Here is a 16,034-nt window from a genome sequence, read left to right as displayed (position 1 = left end):
TGCTGGGCCGTGGGGCGATAGTGAATCTCATAGTGAAAACGAGACAAGTATAAGGCCCAATGTTGCAGGCGGTGAGCTGCCTTATCCGGAAGCGACGCTGATGGGCTGAACAGAGAGACCAGCGGATTGTGGTCGGTGATGAGGTGAAACTTAGAACCATACAAAAAAAAGCTGAACTTTTTTAGAGCATAAATGATAGCGAGCGCCTCCTTTTCAATTCGAGAGTATCGCCGTTGCGCATCGTTGAGGGTCTTGGAAGCATAGGCGATGGGTCGTTCCGACCCATCCTCATACCGATGGGTGAGAACAGCCCCTAGGCCATACTGTGACGCGCCAGTCGCCAGAACCAAGTGCTGACCCGGACGGAATGTGGCAAGACAAGGCGCCGACTGCAAATGAGCCTTCAGGCAGACAAAAGCCTGCTCACACTCGTCGGACCAACAGAAAGGGACATTTTTGCGTAACAGCTGATGCAGAGGATGAGCTACCGCCGCCACGGATGGAATGAATTTGTGATAATAAGCAATCTTGCCTAGAAACGCCTGAAGTTCTTTGACTGTAGACGGCTGGGGTAGAGCATTAATGGCCACAACGTGCTGACGTAGAGGATGTATACCCTCACGGGACAAGTGGAAACCAAGATACACAATGGAGGGTTGGAAGAACTGTGACTTGTCCAGACTGCACTTCAACCCAGCCGAATGCAAAACCCGAAACAGTGAACGCAAATTGCGAAGGTGCTCCTCAGTGGAGGCCCCCGTGACAACAATGTCATTCAGATAGTTTATGCAGCCGGGAACGGAAGCCGTGAGCTGTTCCAAAAACCGCTGAAAAATGGCCGGCGCGCTAGCGATGCCAAATGGTAACCGCTGGTACTGATACAAAAGGAGTGTTGATGATGAGAAATTCCTTGGAAGAAGCATCCAACGGCAACTGATGGTACGCCTCCGATAAGTCAAGTTTGGAAAAGAACTGGCCCCCAGTGAGCTTGGTAAATAACTCCGCAGGACGGGGAAGAGGATAAGTGTCAATGAGGCTCTGAGCGTTGACGGTGGCTTTAAAATCACCACACAATCACAGACTCCCGTTTGGTTTAGAAACCACCACGATTGGCGATGCCCATTCGCTGGAGGTAACAGGAAGGAGAATCCCTGAAGCTGTTAACCTGTCTATCTCAGCCTTGACAGGTGCACGTAACGCCACTGGAATAGGGCGTGCCCGGAAAAACTTAGGGCGAGCTGTAGGTTTAAGCTTCAAAATCCTTGGCACGACCCAGACCAGCAGAGAACACGGACGAAAATTCAGAACACAATCCATCCAGCTGTTGATATGGAATATCCTCAGATATGAGGTGCACATCATCATCAATGGAGAACCCGAACAATTGGAAAGCATCATAACCGAACAGGTTTTCAGTGCCCGCATGATCCACCACATAAAACGTGAGGGGCCTAGCAACAGACTTGTAGGCAGTGGAAGCATCAAACTGGCCAATGATAGGAATTTTCTGTTTATTATAAGTTCTCAGATTTCGCGTAACTGGAGACAAGGGAGGGGAGCCCAACTCCAAATACGTGCGAGAATTAATGTGAGTTACTGCAGAGCCAGTGTCCACTTGCATGCGAATGTCTTTATCCAGAACACGAACAGTAACAAACAACTTATTTGTTTGAGAAAGCACACAGTTAACATCCATTACCAATGCCTCGCCCTCGTCGACAAGAACTTTAGGGGACTGACACACACAAGCAATGTGGCCTTTTTTCCTACATGAATTACACGTGGCCCAACGTTTTGGACATGCGGCCCTGTCATGCTGTACGAAACAACGTGGACAAGAAGGAAGTGTGGAACGAACCTGCTTCTGTGGTTGCTGTTTTTGCTGCGAGCGTTGCGGCTCAACACGACGTTGTTTACGCGAGTGAACCGCCGCCACATCTTCGTTCTCCTGTGAAACAGGCAAATTGTCCGTGTCGAAAGTTGACTGTACAGCGCCTACATCACACCACGCGTCTATTTGTGCACCAGCAGCGTGAGACACCTCAAAGGATTGAGCGATGCTTAGAACTTCCAAGAATGACGGGTTTGGCAGTTGTAGGGCACGTTGCCTAACTTCTTTATCAGGAGCAAGCCGTAGAATAGCATCCCTAACCATTGAATCAGCATAAGACTCATGATGAGTGTCCGTGACAAACTGACATTTCCTACTCAGACCGTGTAGTTCCGCCGCCCAGGTCCGGTAAGATTGATGGGGCTTTTACAACACCGGTAGAACGCCACGCGTGCGGCAACGACGTGGGTGTTTTTGCAGTAATAGTTAGACAATAAGTCACACATTTCGTGGAAGGATAGGGATGCAGGTTCCTGCAGAGGGGCTAACTGAGATAGCAGCTGATAGATCCGTGGGGAAATCCAAGATAGAAATAACGACTTACACATAGGAGCGTTGACAACGCCGAAAGCCAAGAAGTGTTGCCGCAAACGCTTCTCATAATCCTCCCAGTCTTCAGCGGCCTCATCGTAAGGAGGGAATGGAGGCGGAGAAGAGGAAGACAGACGATGAGTAAGCGACGTCAACAACGCCTGAATAGCAGCCGTCAGCTGTGTTTGTTGTTCAATGAGCGCTTGCATAAGCTGTTCCGTGTCTGCCCCATCACGAACACACAAATCCACAACGCAGTGAAAATATCCCATCCTTGTCGCCAAAAAGTGTTATAACCTTTAATCACCAATAATTGCGTGGATATTCAAACACACTCACTTAGAAACAGTAGCTGGTTACATGGTAACAACTCAGTATCTCTCATTCGACTGCCATGCTGTAAAATGCGGCCGGCACCGTTCGTAGCTAGGTGGCACTCCCGCGCTCAGCCGAGTTGCGGAGCGCCTCTATCGCCGTTTGCGCATACTGTCGTGGCGGCACTGTTAAATGTCGTGGCACTGTCACAACATGTACTGTCATCTCTTTCAGTTCCATTATGACTCATCTGAAGGCACATGTCTACAGAACCCACCATCATGTAATTTTGAAGCAATACCAACTTCATTGAAAGATGCTGTCACTGAAAATGGTATAGCAGTGTGTGCCAGAGAGCTATGCCCACTTACATTAGTATCAGGTGTAGGATATCATGTTTGATGTCAGCAGTTTGTAGGTGTCAGTTCACAGTTTGGATGCCCCCAACATTTTGCATCATCCTACAATAGGGCCACGCGACACTGAAATGTGGCCAAATGTGATGTCCAGTAGTTCTGAGGTCATAAATGTGAATTCCTTCTCGTGTATGGCAGATATGTAGACCGAGAACAAAAAAAAAACATGGAAAGTTTATTAACAATCACGTTGCTGAAATGATGTTTAATTGAGGAGTTTTTAAAATACTTTTCTTGAGATGTATTTTTAATTTCTCAAGTGGTAACATTAATACCAGTACTGACAGAATGTAGCATGTAAATTTGAATTAATAAAACAAAGCACATTGTAAACAGCAGGAAGGGGATGTTTCAGCTCAAGTTCAACCATCATTCCAAAAGCTGATAGTTGCTTCATTTTTCTGTGAAACTTGTAACTGCTTCCAAAATTCTGTTGTCCACAACCACCTTGTTTCCTCTTATAGAACACAATTATGTCACCTTTAGACACTACCATGTGGGGATGTATATGTACGGTATAAATAAATTGATCCGAGTAATAGCTCCGCCAGGTGCTAGGAATATCAGAAGTGACACTGGGTTACAGACATAGAGCTACTACAGTTAAAGCACTTAGTAACTAGGGTACCAGACCAGGCTGCCTCATCCCACCCCGCAGTGTCCCATTTGGTCGCAGCAGGCTTGCTGTGAGCATTTGAACTTGGGCATATCATTCCTGTGCTTGGCACACTGAAGCAAGTATGAGCTAGCAAAACCCTCAATTTGGAGACTTCTTGGTATACATCTTTTTGTGAGTGATATGTGTATTTAATTGACCAACATGGGAAATACATTCTATTTCTGTGGAAAGTTGTGAAAAAGGAAACAGCTGAGTGAAAGATGCATTCCCACGTGTGAGGACATTGTATGTAAGAGAGATCTGTTTTGTCAGTCTGATGATATTCTTTAAAGCAATCTGTGCAGCATAACAAGTGGAAGTTTTGTCAGTATACACTAAAGTCTTAAATGAAATATATCTATAATTTTAAAAGAAATGACATTAATCTCCCTTTGACCACCCAAAGTTTTGCCCTGAAAATGTTACAGCTCCACACATTATACCTTAATATTTCCTCCTTTACCAAAGACTGAAAAAGAAATAATAGTCTGTAATTTCCAGAAATATTGTTATTTTTATGTTTACTGTTTTCTAGGGCATAACATAAAACAATAATTATCCATTTCCCCGTTGTGATTAACAACTGTTATAAAACCATTTTTGACCAAAATTATATTGCTAGCATTTAGGCTATTCATTGTTGCATTATAAAACTCATATTAGCCACATTTAAATATTAAACAGTGTCCCGACACATAATAACAATTGAATTTTGGAAAGATATATGTACAAATATTAGATTTCAGATTAAATAGTGGTTGTCATAAAGGCCAAACACACTTGGCACAGCAGATGAAGTAAGATTATATCCTAATAATTATGGCAATGGTCTGTAAGCTTCTGTGTAACCCCACACTAAGTAAAATCACACAACCCTTCGCTTTAATTTATTTATTTACACATACTTTACTCCTCCTCTTTTTCTGCCTTTGTTTCTCATTTTTTACATCATTAAGCCCCTGAAACTGCAGCTCTGAATTGGGAATCCACTGGTCCATGTGTCTAGATAAGCTTGTCAGTAAGGTGCTGAAGGTACTTGCATTAATAACTTTCTGAAAGATTTCTCCTTTTGTACCTTTCATAATATTGATATTTTCATTGTGAGTATTACTGAGACTTGAATAAAAATAATGCCCCTCTGGAAATTGTGTATACCACTATAATACACAAGCAATAGCCTGTCTCACTAACTACTTTCATGTGTCTCAGCAGTTTTTGAATTTAGTGAAGATTAATATGTTAAGTCATTTCCTTTTATAATTACTTGTGATGTGTTTCTAGCAAAATATCAAGTAATAATTATAAAAGGAATATTGAGGGTGAAACTACTAGACTCTATGCATAGGCAGCATGTATTTATAACAAACACATTTTACTTTTTATTACTAACAGAACTGCTGTCGAATGTCCTGATTCCAATTTATTTCATATGATGTTGCAATGTAAATGACAATGTTTTGATGCCTAATAGTGTGGTCATGATCTTTAGTCATCTTTGTGGCTGTGCAGGCATTGACTGGATCTCAGTTACATGTTGAACTAACAGTTTAACTATTAGTGAAGGAAGAGGAACCTCCATTTGTGGTGCTTCCTTTGCCTGCCACATGATTGACTCAGCTTACCTGATTATAGAAGTCAGAATGGAATGAGTGAAGAGAATCATTCCCCATGTTGTTGAAGTGCTGACTAGTGGATTGTCATGTCAACAAAAAGTTGATTGTTGTAGCATTTTCAGCTTATGGACCCCTTCAGAGCACATGGACATACTCACTGCGTGTCTCAAATGTGAAAAGCTACAACTGTAAACTTCTGGTTGCTGTGCATGTCTATTGCTCAATACCTTAGTCTTACGGTAAATGCTTGCATTTACTCATTCCATTGTTCGTATTCCATCCAGGATGTTTCATTATTGTGTTATTTGACAGAAAATGTTGGTGAATATGATATGACAAGAATAAAATATACAGGTGTTGATGGGAGTAAGAGATGAAGAGAGACATATTAGTATGATAGTAGGAGCAGCAGCAGGAGGGAGGAGGAGGAGGAGGAAGAAGAAGAAGAAGAAGAAGAAGAAGAAGAAAACAGCACAGGTGTGGAAACTCCAAAAATTGGCAAAATGGCTCTCATTAATGCACCACATTTGTATCTATGGAATGTTCCTCAAACAAGCTTTACCAAATTCAGGAGTGTTAAGGTCATTTATTTTTTCTGTGAAAGGTGCAAGTCACCTTCAGGCTGCTGTAGGTGAACGTTGCCTCCGTCCCCGCATCTCTTAACAAAAGAAGATTCATCGGGGTTTGAGAAGTGCCAGAACAGGATCTCTAAAGATTTTCAGAGAACGTACAGTGATCTCATTGTTACCTATCTCCTTAAGCCAGAATTGTTGTGAGTAATGTGAATAACAAGAAACAGTTTATTATCATTTGGAAGAAAATAATTGTTTTTTAATTCTTGAACTTGTAAACATAAAGAAGACTGATACACATCTGTTTACGTGTACTCGATCCATCTCGTTGTAGACGTGATACGAAGTTGTGACACTTACTCAATGGAATTTACGCTCACAAACAATTAAACTGCACATTTTGATCTCTATATGTGTAGTGTAGTGGTACTGGACAGTTGGATGGAAGGCTGGGAGTGATTGATTGAGTTACAAATTGCAATAATTGTTACATTTATTTAAACAACCACCTTTGTAATGTCTAACAGATTATTACAACTTGACTATTGCTTTTTGAGCTTATCTGCAAAACACATTTTGTTCTCGAAATTTAGCTTGAGTGATGTTACAAAATTTCTAGTAAAGAGAGACAAGATTAAAGGCATTAACAAATCCAAAATAGTTCTAACAAAGCACTTAGGAATTTAAAAGTAGTTTCACAAACTTTAAGAAACAGAGCTTAAAAATCAGAGCATTTTTAAAATATAGCTTACTGGTAGCAACCAATGAATTATGGTGCTGACCGTTACATAACACAATCTTTTAAAACTCAAACATTTAAGAAAGGTAGCTTTTGTTTGGATGAAGAACTTTGATGATTCCAAGTTTGAATCGCAGACGATGTTGCTCAAATCTGGCTGCTGTTAAACATCCACCAGGTTCCACTGGTCATGCAGACTGGTTGCAACATAATTTTAGCTGTAAAATCATAATATAAATATATAGTTTACATCAAAATGATGTAAATATATCGTTAACATTAAAATTAACCACTACTCAAAGGTTTATCTGAAACTTCAGTATTAGACACAAGACACAAAAGCATATTAAGAATGTCAGTTTGAACAATAACTGATTCTGCTTGATTGTACCCATTCACATACAATGAAAACTTCATTCACTGTGGCATAACCTCATTATTAATGGCCAGTTCATCAAACAATAAGTTACAGTACATTAGAGTGAACTAATACAGTCCACTCACTCCAGTTAAGCGAGGGCAGAATTAACAGAAACATCACTTTATGGTGCCAGGGTGAAGCATTACCTTTCTAGAGACATGCTAATCACATTTACTTGCAGATCATACAATAATGAACATGTCAAAAATGTCAGAAACCTCTGTGACAATTGCACACTCAACATCATCAAGCCACATGCTCCAAAATGACAAGTGTGTACTTTGCCAGATAGAACACGAGGCTACCTTTGCTGCTGACATCACTCGCCTCATGCACTCCACAGTTAACAACCTCGAACTTGACTCATAGCAAGTTAATTTGGAACATTTGGTCTTAGATAAGTTTTACATTGCGTGAACACATCGGTAGTTCATACTAAGTTATGAAAAATTTAGAATTATAGTTTGTTTCAATTGCTTAAGGGGATTTTTTTCTGTCTGGTTTATTTGTTCATAAAAATATATTATACAGATGACACCAAACTGTAGACAAGTAGACAAATGTATCTAACTTAAAAATACAATACTTGCTACATCAAACACCAAAAATGATTTTTTAAAGAAAGTATGCCAGATACATTATAGCAGGTGTCAACAGGTGATATTTAGTGATTACACAAACTGGCAGACCTATTGCATTCCGTTAATGTCATCACAACGTTTGTTGATATGTGGTGGAGTAATGAAATATATGAAGGGACTCCAAAGTAAATGAAAAATTAGCACGCCAGGCCAAGTAACTTCAGCGCTTCAAAGCGACACGGATACACAACTCTGTTTTTCGACATAGTCACCAAGTCTCTGTGAACAACAGACGAAACTTTCTATCGGTAGTTCAGTACTTTAATGATAGAAATCTGCTCCTTAGTCATGAAACCATTCAAGAACTGATGTGTGAATATCCTTATCATTGAAAAATCTCTTTCCCCAAATGTTCTTTTAGCTTGCCAGAAAGATGGAAAACAAATGTTGCAAGATGTGGACTGGTGAATTGGCATCACCCACATCTGTATGGCCTCAGTCAAATTGTTGGTGCCATTTCACTATGATTGGACATGACATTGTATTTGATCCGCATACTGCCAGAATTTCATTGCGAATTTTGATTCCCCCCCCCCCCCCCCCCCACATGAAATACACTGTCCTATGTACTTCAGCCCTGGAGTACTTTTCCAGTTTCCACATCATGTCACTCATACACTGTGCTGCACCTGTTATCCGTATCATGGCAGAGTTGTGACAGCAGGACACTGAAAAGTGTACTATCTTCTGACAATGTGCCACACTCATTGCATAAAGGCCTTAATGTGGGACGAAATGTGTAATTACTTTTCGAAGCTCATGAGTATCTCTGTAGGCTATGATTCAGAGTGGAATGTGCAGTTAAATTTTAGCTATGCTATCAGGTCCCAACACAGCCAGCGCATGTAAATCGGGTTATATTCTGATAAAAATGCCAAAAGTGTATGACAGTTATGATGATATTTAAATATTTGTGCTGTGTGTTTGTCTCAGCTATTTAAGCTGTGCTGTTAGGTCTCAACCTAATCACAATCTCAGAAATCACTACATTTTCTGGAAAAGAAAAATACATCATACACCACTTGATAATGTCTCCCTGCAACTACAAATCAAAGTTATTGGATTTTTCTGCAGAACATTATACCAGCAATTCCCATATAGTGCTTACATTTTTCATAATAGATACCACATCTGTGACAGTTTGCATTCATTTGAACTAACGCTGATGTTCAGTCCAAATTCATTCAATGATGTAACTATGAAGAACACTACACACAATATAGCTATTGTTGGGTTAGCAGTATTAGGAGACAAAGCACTAGTGGCATGAATTGTTCTGACTTTTAATGGCCTCTGCTGCTTCAGAACTACTGAGTCCAGAGCTCAAGAAAGTTAACTGTGTAATTCTTGTAAACACTACTTGGTAGCCAGTGCCTTGCTACCATCATTTTATGACAGTTACAAGTACATCATTCTAGAATGAAATTTTCACTCTGCAGTGGTGTGTGTGTGTGTGCTGATATGAAACTTCCTGGCAAGTTAAGAATGCATGCCAGACTGAGACTCGAACTCGGGCACTTTTGCCTTTTGCTAGTGAGTGCTTCACTGACTGAGCTACCCAATCACAATTCATGACCTGTCCTTGCAGTTTTACTTCGGACAATACCTCGTCTCCTCCCTTCCAAACTTAAACAGAAGCTCTCCTGTGAAATTTTTCAGGACCATCACTCCTGGAAGAAAGGATATTGTGGAGGCATGGCTTAGTCACAGCCTGGAGGATGTTTCAAGAATTAAATTTTCACTCTGCAGTGTTGTGTGCGCCAATATGAAACTTCCTGGCAGATTGAAACTGTTTGCCAGACTGAGACTTGAACTCGGGACCTCTGCCTTCCGCAGGCAAGAGCTCTACTGACTGAGCTACCCAAGCATGAGTCATGACCTATCCTCACAGCTTTACTTCCAACAGTGAGGAGGTAGGAGGTGAGGTACTGCCAGAAGTATAGCTCTGAGAACGGGATGTTGGTCATGCTTGGGTAGTAGTCAGTAGAGCATTTGCCTACAAAAGGCAAAGGTTCTTTGTTCGAGTCTCAGTCTAGCACACAGTTTTAATGTGCCAGGAAGTTTCAAATACTTCGTTGTTTCCCCCCCCCCCCCCCCCCCCCCCCCATTATCATTGTATCATCAGATGTGAATGGCGAGTAATTAAGATAACACGAAAGCAGTTGCAAATTAACACTGTAAGCAGAAAATGGGAAGGAGCTGATAAGAAATATCTTAACAATCTAAAAATATTCATTCTGGGGATTTAAAAGGGGGTGGGGGGATTATACTGTAATTTTGTCCATTTTGGCATTATTAAAAGACATCACAAAAAATTACATTGTATGAAACTTCCTGGCAGATTAAAACTGTGTACCCGACCGAGACTCGAACTCGGGACCTTTGCCTTTCGCGGGCAGAAGTAAAGCTGTGAGTACCGGGCGTGAGTCGTGCTTCGGTAGCTCAGATGGTAGAGCACTTGCCCGCGAAAGGCAAAGGTCCCGAGTTCGAGTCTCGGTCAGGCACACAGTTTTAATCTGCCAGGAAGTTTCATATCAGCGCCCACTCCGCTGCAGAGTGAAAATCTCATTCTGGAATTACATTGTATGCTTAAGGCATGTTATGATACACATAGAAGTGTCAAAAGGATGGCATGTAGCTCTGCTCCTAATAAGAATGCAACACCACCATAGTAGGTATGGGCATAACAATTACAGATGCAGAGTTCTCTCTGTAGAATGGATAAAAGTGCAACTTGTGTATCTGGATCTTGTCACCATATCTGCATACACAGTACAGTAAAATATATCAGCAAATCTTTTAAAATAAAATCACATCAGCATCATGAAATAAAATAGGTTGAATGTCAACTTGGTTCATGTTTCCAGTATCACATTTCTTTTCAGAGGAATTTCATTTGGGAATTATATACCATATATGTAAAATTAGTTTCACCAGAGAACAGCCAATATGGTAATAATTCTTAACTAAACAGTTATGCAGTATGAAAATTATAAATAAATTCATATTCATTTGTGTGTGCATGTGTACGTGTGTGTGAGAGGGAGTGGGGACTGGCAGAATTTTCATCACCCTGCTCCACTCCCACCCTTTTTTTTGTCTGTGAATTATACTGAATCTGATGAAACCATGTAGCACAACAATGGGTAAAAAAGATCATTTCCTCGACTTTCAATCAAACAAAACTATTATAATACACAAAATTATACTTCTCAATGCAAAATCAAAATAAAAATGTCCCAAAGCATCTTCATCAAAACTAAGTCATATCTCAACCAATCCTGATTTAAATGTTAAAATTTTTGCAAAATTATCAGATTGTTCGTGAAATGTATAAAATGTTGTTAAGTAACAACGTGAGTCAGTGTACATTTGGAATAATTGTTTGCATTGTAAATTGACAGTTATTATCACTGAAGTACCATACTTCTATTCTACTTACAAAATAAACACCATTATCAGAATCACACTAAGATAATCTAAATATCAATACCTAATTAAAAGACACAGTACAGTACAATCAGTTAAATATATATAATCTAGAGAATATTAGACATAAATTTATTTTATTACTTCCATTTAGTGTCATGCTGGTACTGATATTAATTTATACATGTCCTTTTACTTAAATTCCCTTTTTAAATGCTAGTGAAGTCTTAAATAGTTACAGAGACAGACATCATCATCATCATCATCATCATCATCATCATCATCATCATCAGCTACTATGTTGGTTCACATAGGCAGCTATTTCAGAATTGTTCTGAGTTGTGTCCTGATAGCTTCTGTGACCTCTGAAGTGACTCTTCTGTTAATTATATTTTATTAGGTATATTTCCAATACAACTTGAGTAATTGTGCAAGCTTTGTCAGTGATCTCAGAAGTGTAGGTTTGCTTTCAGGATAGCAGCTGTTGATAAAATTCAATTTATAATTTTTATGTTTCAGGTCTCTGTCAGCATTTCCGTTGGACATGAAAAGTGTACTATGAAGCAAGAGAAAAAAGATGGTTTTAATGGGGATGTAGAGGAAAGGGTAAGTGCTTGATGTGTCAAATTTCCATGTGATATATAATGTTAATTAGCATACCAGCTCATTAATTGCTGTGTGCAAGGTATTTCAAATGTAGATGGATCTTCATTGGATTTTGTTTATTAAGATGTAAGATTAAAGAATGAAACAAAAGAAAATAATATTTTGGAAAATAATAGCTCCATTTTTTTAGGCATTTGTGCAATCAAATGGAAAGTGTCTTGTATTCTCTTTTGTAAAAATTATAAAAAAAGATGTATGCAGCTAGTTACACACACGCTGTGCCACACAATAATTGTCTTGGAGTCACTATTCTTTGATCAATTCCTGAAGTGACCCTAATTGGTGGAAATCAAGTGGTGGTGAGTCAACTGAAATACGAAAAAGATATTTGGATGCATCACAGAAGAGTTCTGTCAACCTATGCTTTGTCTGACTGCAATAGGTGTTGTATGGATGGTCACTTCAGGGAAACTGCAGTTTAAACATGGCAGACTTTCCTAAAAAGCCAAAGTATGTGGTACAGATTCCTTTGGTTGGCAACATGACATAATTTTCTGCCTGCTTACTACCCCCCTCCCCATATTCATCTAGTTCTCAGCCAAGCTGATACCACTGTTATCCATCCAAGCCTTCCATGGTGCTGTGCTTGAGCAACTGTGAAACACAAACAGCAATATTATATAGGGTGCAAATCATATGTAACAACAGGAACTAATACATAAATAAAAGATCACAATCACAATTCAGTCCAAGTCTCAAACTTTTACTCTTCTTGTGATCTGCTGATGTCTTTTGGTACTGTCTCTGCAACGGACCTTGCCGCTGTAATTTATTTTTGCAATAACAGTTACAGTCAGTTTAATATGATTTATTTTGTTTATTAAAGACTTCATTCGGGATTAATTTTCCTTTTTGTTTCATCGGAATGTCATTATCATGTTCTAAAGCTGACTAAAATCTGGTAATGTTTGTACCCAGTATTGTAATACGTGAACAGTGACTGAATTTCTCATTTGTAACCCATTTAGTAAATCATTACAGTCTCTCATAATCAACTAAAATATTGATCTGGGTTCAGAATCAACTAACATTTTTTTTAAAAGAACATCACTTCCGCTTTTGAATGTTACCTTCATTTACAAAGCAGCATTAATGTTTGTAAACAGTATCCATACAAGGGTGAGCAGTTTCATTGCAGAGCTGTTCAAATACAACAAGATTTTTAAGATGATACAATTTAGTGCTGTTTCTGACAATGTGTTTCACAAAACCGTCAAATTTTAAACAGACCAATTGGTAGTTTCTCTCGTATGTCACACATCATTCAAGCAATGTTGGTGCTGTATAGAGTGTTCCAGTGTATTGGGAAAACTTGAGTTTTCTCGAATGTGAGTCTCACTTGCCCTTCTGAATTCTTCAAAATATATCTGCACGTGACTGTAAGACAATTCCTTGATACTCCATCAAATAACATAAAAGTATTAGCATCACCATAAATAGTTTCTTCTCCAAATATAAGATGATCCTGTATTTTTTCAATGACAAATTTAGGAAAAAACTTCATTTTATAATTGGATAAATATGGCACGTGAGGCCTTATGTTGTGGTTGTCATGAAATACCTGATCTCTGATGTGAGATACTGAGGTGCGTGTACAGCGAGGTGAAGAACTAGACATAGCATGTGGTAACCATGTAACTTGTCTAGTGGCAACAATCCTAAGTGGGTGTATGAATCACTGACGTGGTAAATTGACAGATATTGCAGATGTAACATACACAAGCAGTCATGGTTGGTTGTAATCTCTTAGAGTTTTTGCTAGTAGTTTCATTTTATATCACTGGCTAAGTGATCAAAAATTTTAGTTGCAGCAGTGTGCACTCTTTTTTTTTTCTTTCTAAAGACAACCTTAATGTGGAATAATCAATGTCAATTTTCCTTCTGGTGTTGCCGTTATGTACACTATTGTCAGGATGCCCAACTCCTTAAACAGATGTTTGCAAGATGCTCATGGGTGAGCATCACACATTATTCTTGCAGCACATTTATGACCTGTGAAGACTTCCTTTTCTAAAGATGAGATACTCTAAAACAGTAGTCCATGTGACATTACTGAATGAAAATTTGCAAAATATGTCAGTGTACCGATTTGTCAGGATTTGCAGTGCCAATGCGGGTGAACTGAGTTGTTTTAGGAGTTCCAAAATGTACTTTTTTCCAGTTTGAAGTTTCCACCTTATGTATTATTTTCTCATCATGTGTTATACTGAGTATGTTGTGTCTTTATAAAATTGAGAGTGAGACTATTTGCAGAAAACCAGTCAATGATATTTTTAGAACATTATTTGCCATTTCTTCTGTTTCTGTATGTATGCTTTGATAGATTGCAGTACTAGTGTCATCTTCAAAGAGAACTAATTCTGCTCGTTGTGTGGTAGGTGGAAGTTTGTTTACATAGATGAGGGACAATAGTGGATCTAAGATTGAGCCTTGGTGAACCCCATATGTCATCTATCCCCAGTCAGAATAATGTCCACAGACTACATTGGTTGTATTACTAGGTACAGTTTTCTGCATTCTTTTGGTTGGATGTGATATTTTCTATTGGTTGGCTATACCATCAAGCTCATGAAACTTAAATTTCTCTATGGGAATACTTCGATTCACACAGCAAGTGCCTCGGAAAGGCCATAGAAAATAACAACTGGCACTATTTTACTATTTAATAACTGTAAAATTAGGTGAGTGAACATGTAAGTGGTATTCCCAGTAGAGCTCTTTGAAATCCAAACTCTAATATGGTGATGATATTATTTGCTGCTAAGGTGAGATACTATTCTAGAATACATAGTCTTCTCAGAAAATTTGGAAAATGATGTCAGCAGTGAAATGGGTCAGTAGTTATTGACATCTCTCTCCTACACCTCACAATGGCATATTTCAGTAACTCTGGAAAAATTCCTTGAGTTGGTGATACATTACATATTTCAGATCAGAGTGGGCTTACTGTATGAGAACAAAGCTTCAGTACTCTATTGGAAGCACAATCAAAACCAGTTAGCTTTTATTTTTGAGAGAATATGTAATTTTCCTAATTTCAAAAGGAAAAGTTGGTGATATATTCATATGATTGAATTTAATGACAGTTGCTTTTTTAACATACTGCTGTGATTTTTTTCTTTGAACTGTTTGGTCCTCTACTTTCTACTGTATTTAGGAAATAATTATTAAAGATATTTGCTGTTTGTGACTTACCATTTATAGCCCTTCCATTCAGTTCAATAGTGATGTTATCTTGTCCTGTGGCAAGTTGTCCCATCCCTCATTTCACTACATCCACTATAGCCTTAAATCTGTTGTTGAAATTGATGATTACTGACATAATGTGCATGTTACTTGACCTTCTGATAACCTTTCTTAGTAATTCCAAGTAATTTTTTGTAGTGTGCAACTACTGCAGGGTCTCTGCTTGTTCTTGCCACTAGATACATTTCCCTTTCCCTTTCACAAAATACTTTAATCCCTCTAATGATCCCTGGTTATTTACATGGCTGTTTAATTTCCTTTCTATTAGTTTATGCAGAAAGTTGGTTTCAAATAATGATATGAATGTCTCATGCAATAGATTAAATTTAAAGTGTTTGCATTCATTTCACTATAAATATCATCCCAAGTCATCTCTTGTAAATTAATTTGAAAAACATTTGTCCTGGTGTCCAATTATTCAAACTGATTTTCACTAAGGAGTATCCATACTGTAAGACACTAAGTTATTTATCCTAAGTAGCTGTGCATAGTGATCATAAAGAGCTGTTGTTACTGGGTAAATAGGTATTGTTTTGCTTTGAGCTTCACTAAAGAAAACATTATTAGCTAATGCCCTACCGTCTTTATCCATCCTTGTTGCAAAGTTAATTACTGAGATCAAAATAAAGTTTCCAGATAATTTTTTCTATCAAAATACTTAGGAAATCTACATTGAAGCCACCACAGACTATTAACCGCTTGTTGGTGTCTTACAGATAGCCTAGTAAGGAAACCAAATTCCTTATAAACAGTTCAAAATCTCATTGTTGGGGAATAATATACAGCTAAAATTAAAAGTTAACTATTTTTCAGTATTAATTCCCAAGTACATACATCTGAGTGCTGATGGGTATAAAATCTATGGTTCTTAAAGTTTTTGAACTTGTGTTCTGTCT

At 38.6% G+C, this 16,034-nt stretch overlaps 1 protein-coding gene across 1 annotated transcript in view; it reads left to right on the top strand.

The window, feature by feature from the left end:
- The window catches only part of LOC126470462 (microtubule-associated protein futsch-like), a 525,429-nt gene that overhangs the window by 203,242 nt on the left and 306,153 nt on the right, over positions 1-16,034 (top strand). The window contains exon 11 of the mRNA XM_050098320.1: positions 11,746-11,832. Within this exon, the coding sequence (XP_049954277.1) occupies positions 11,746-11,832 (87 nt within the window). The remainder of the gene's footprint in view (positions 1-11,745; positions 11,833-16,034) is intronic.

This window comes from Schistocerca serialis, chromosome 3, assembly GCF_023864345.2.
Source record: "Schistocerca serialis cubense isolate TAMUIC-IGC-003099 chromosome 3, iqSchSeri2.2, whole genome shotgun sequence".
Classification (NCBI taxonomy): Eukaryota; Metazoa; Arthropoda; class Insecta; order Orthoptera; family Acrididae; genus Schistocerca; species Schistocerca serialis.
The sequence above is the reverse complement of the archived record's forward strand: the minus strand, read 5'-3'. Positions and strand labels throughout refer to the sequence as shown.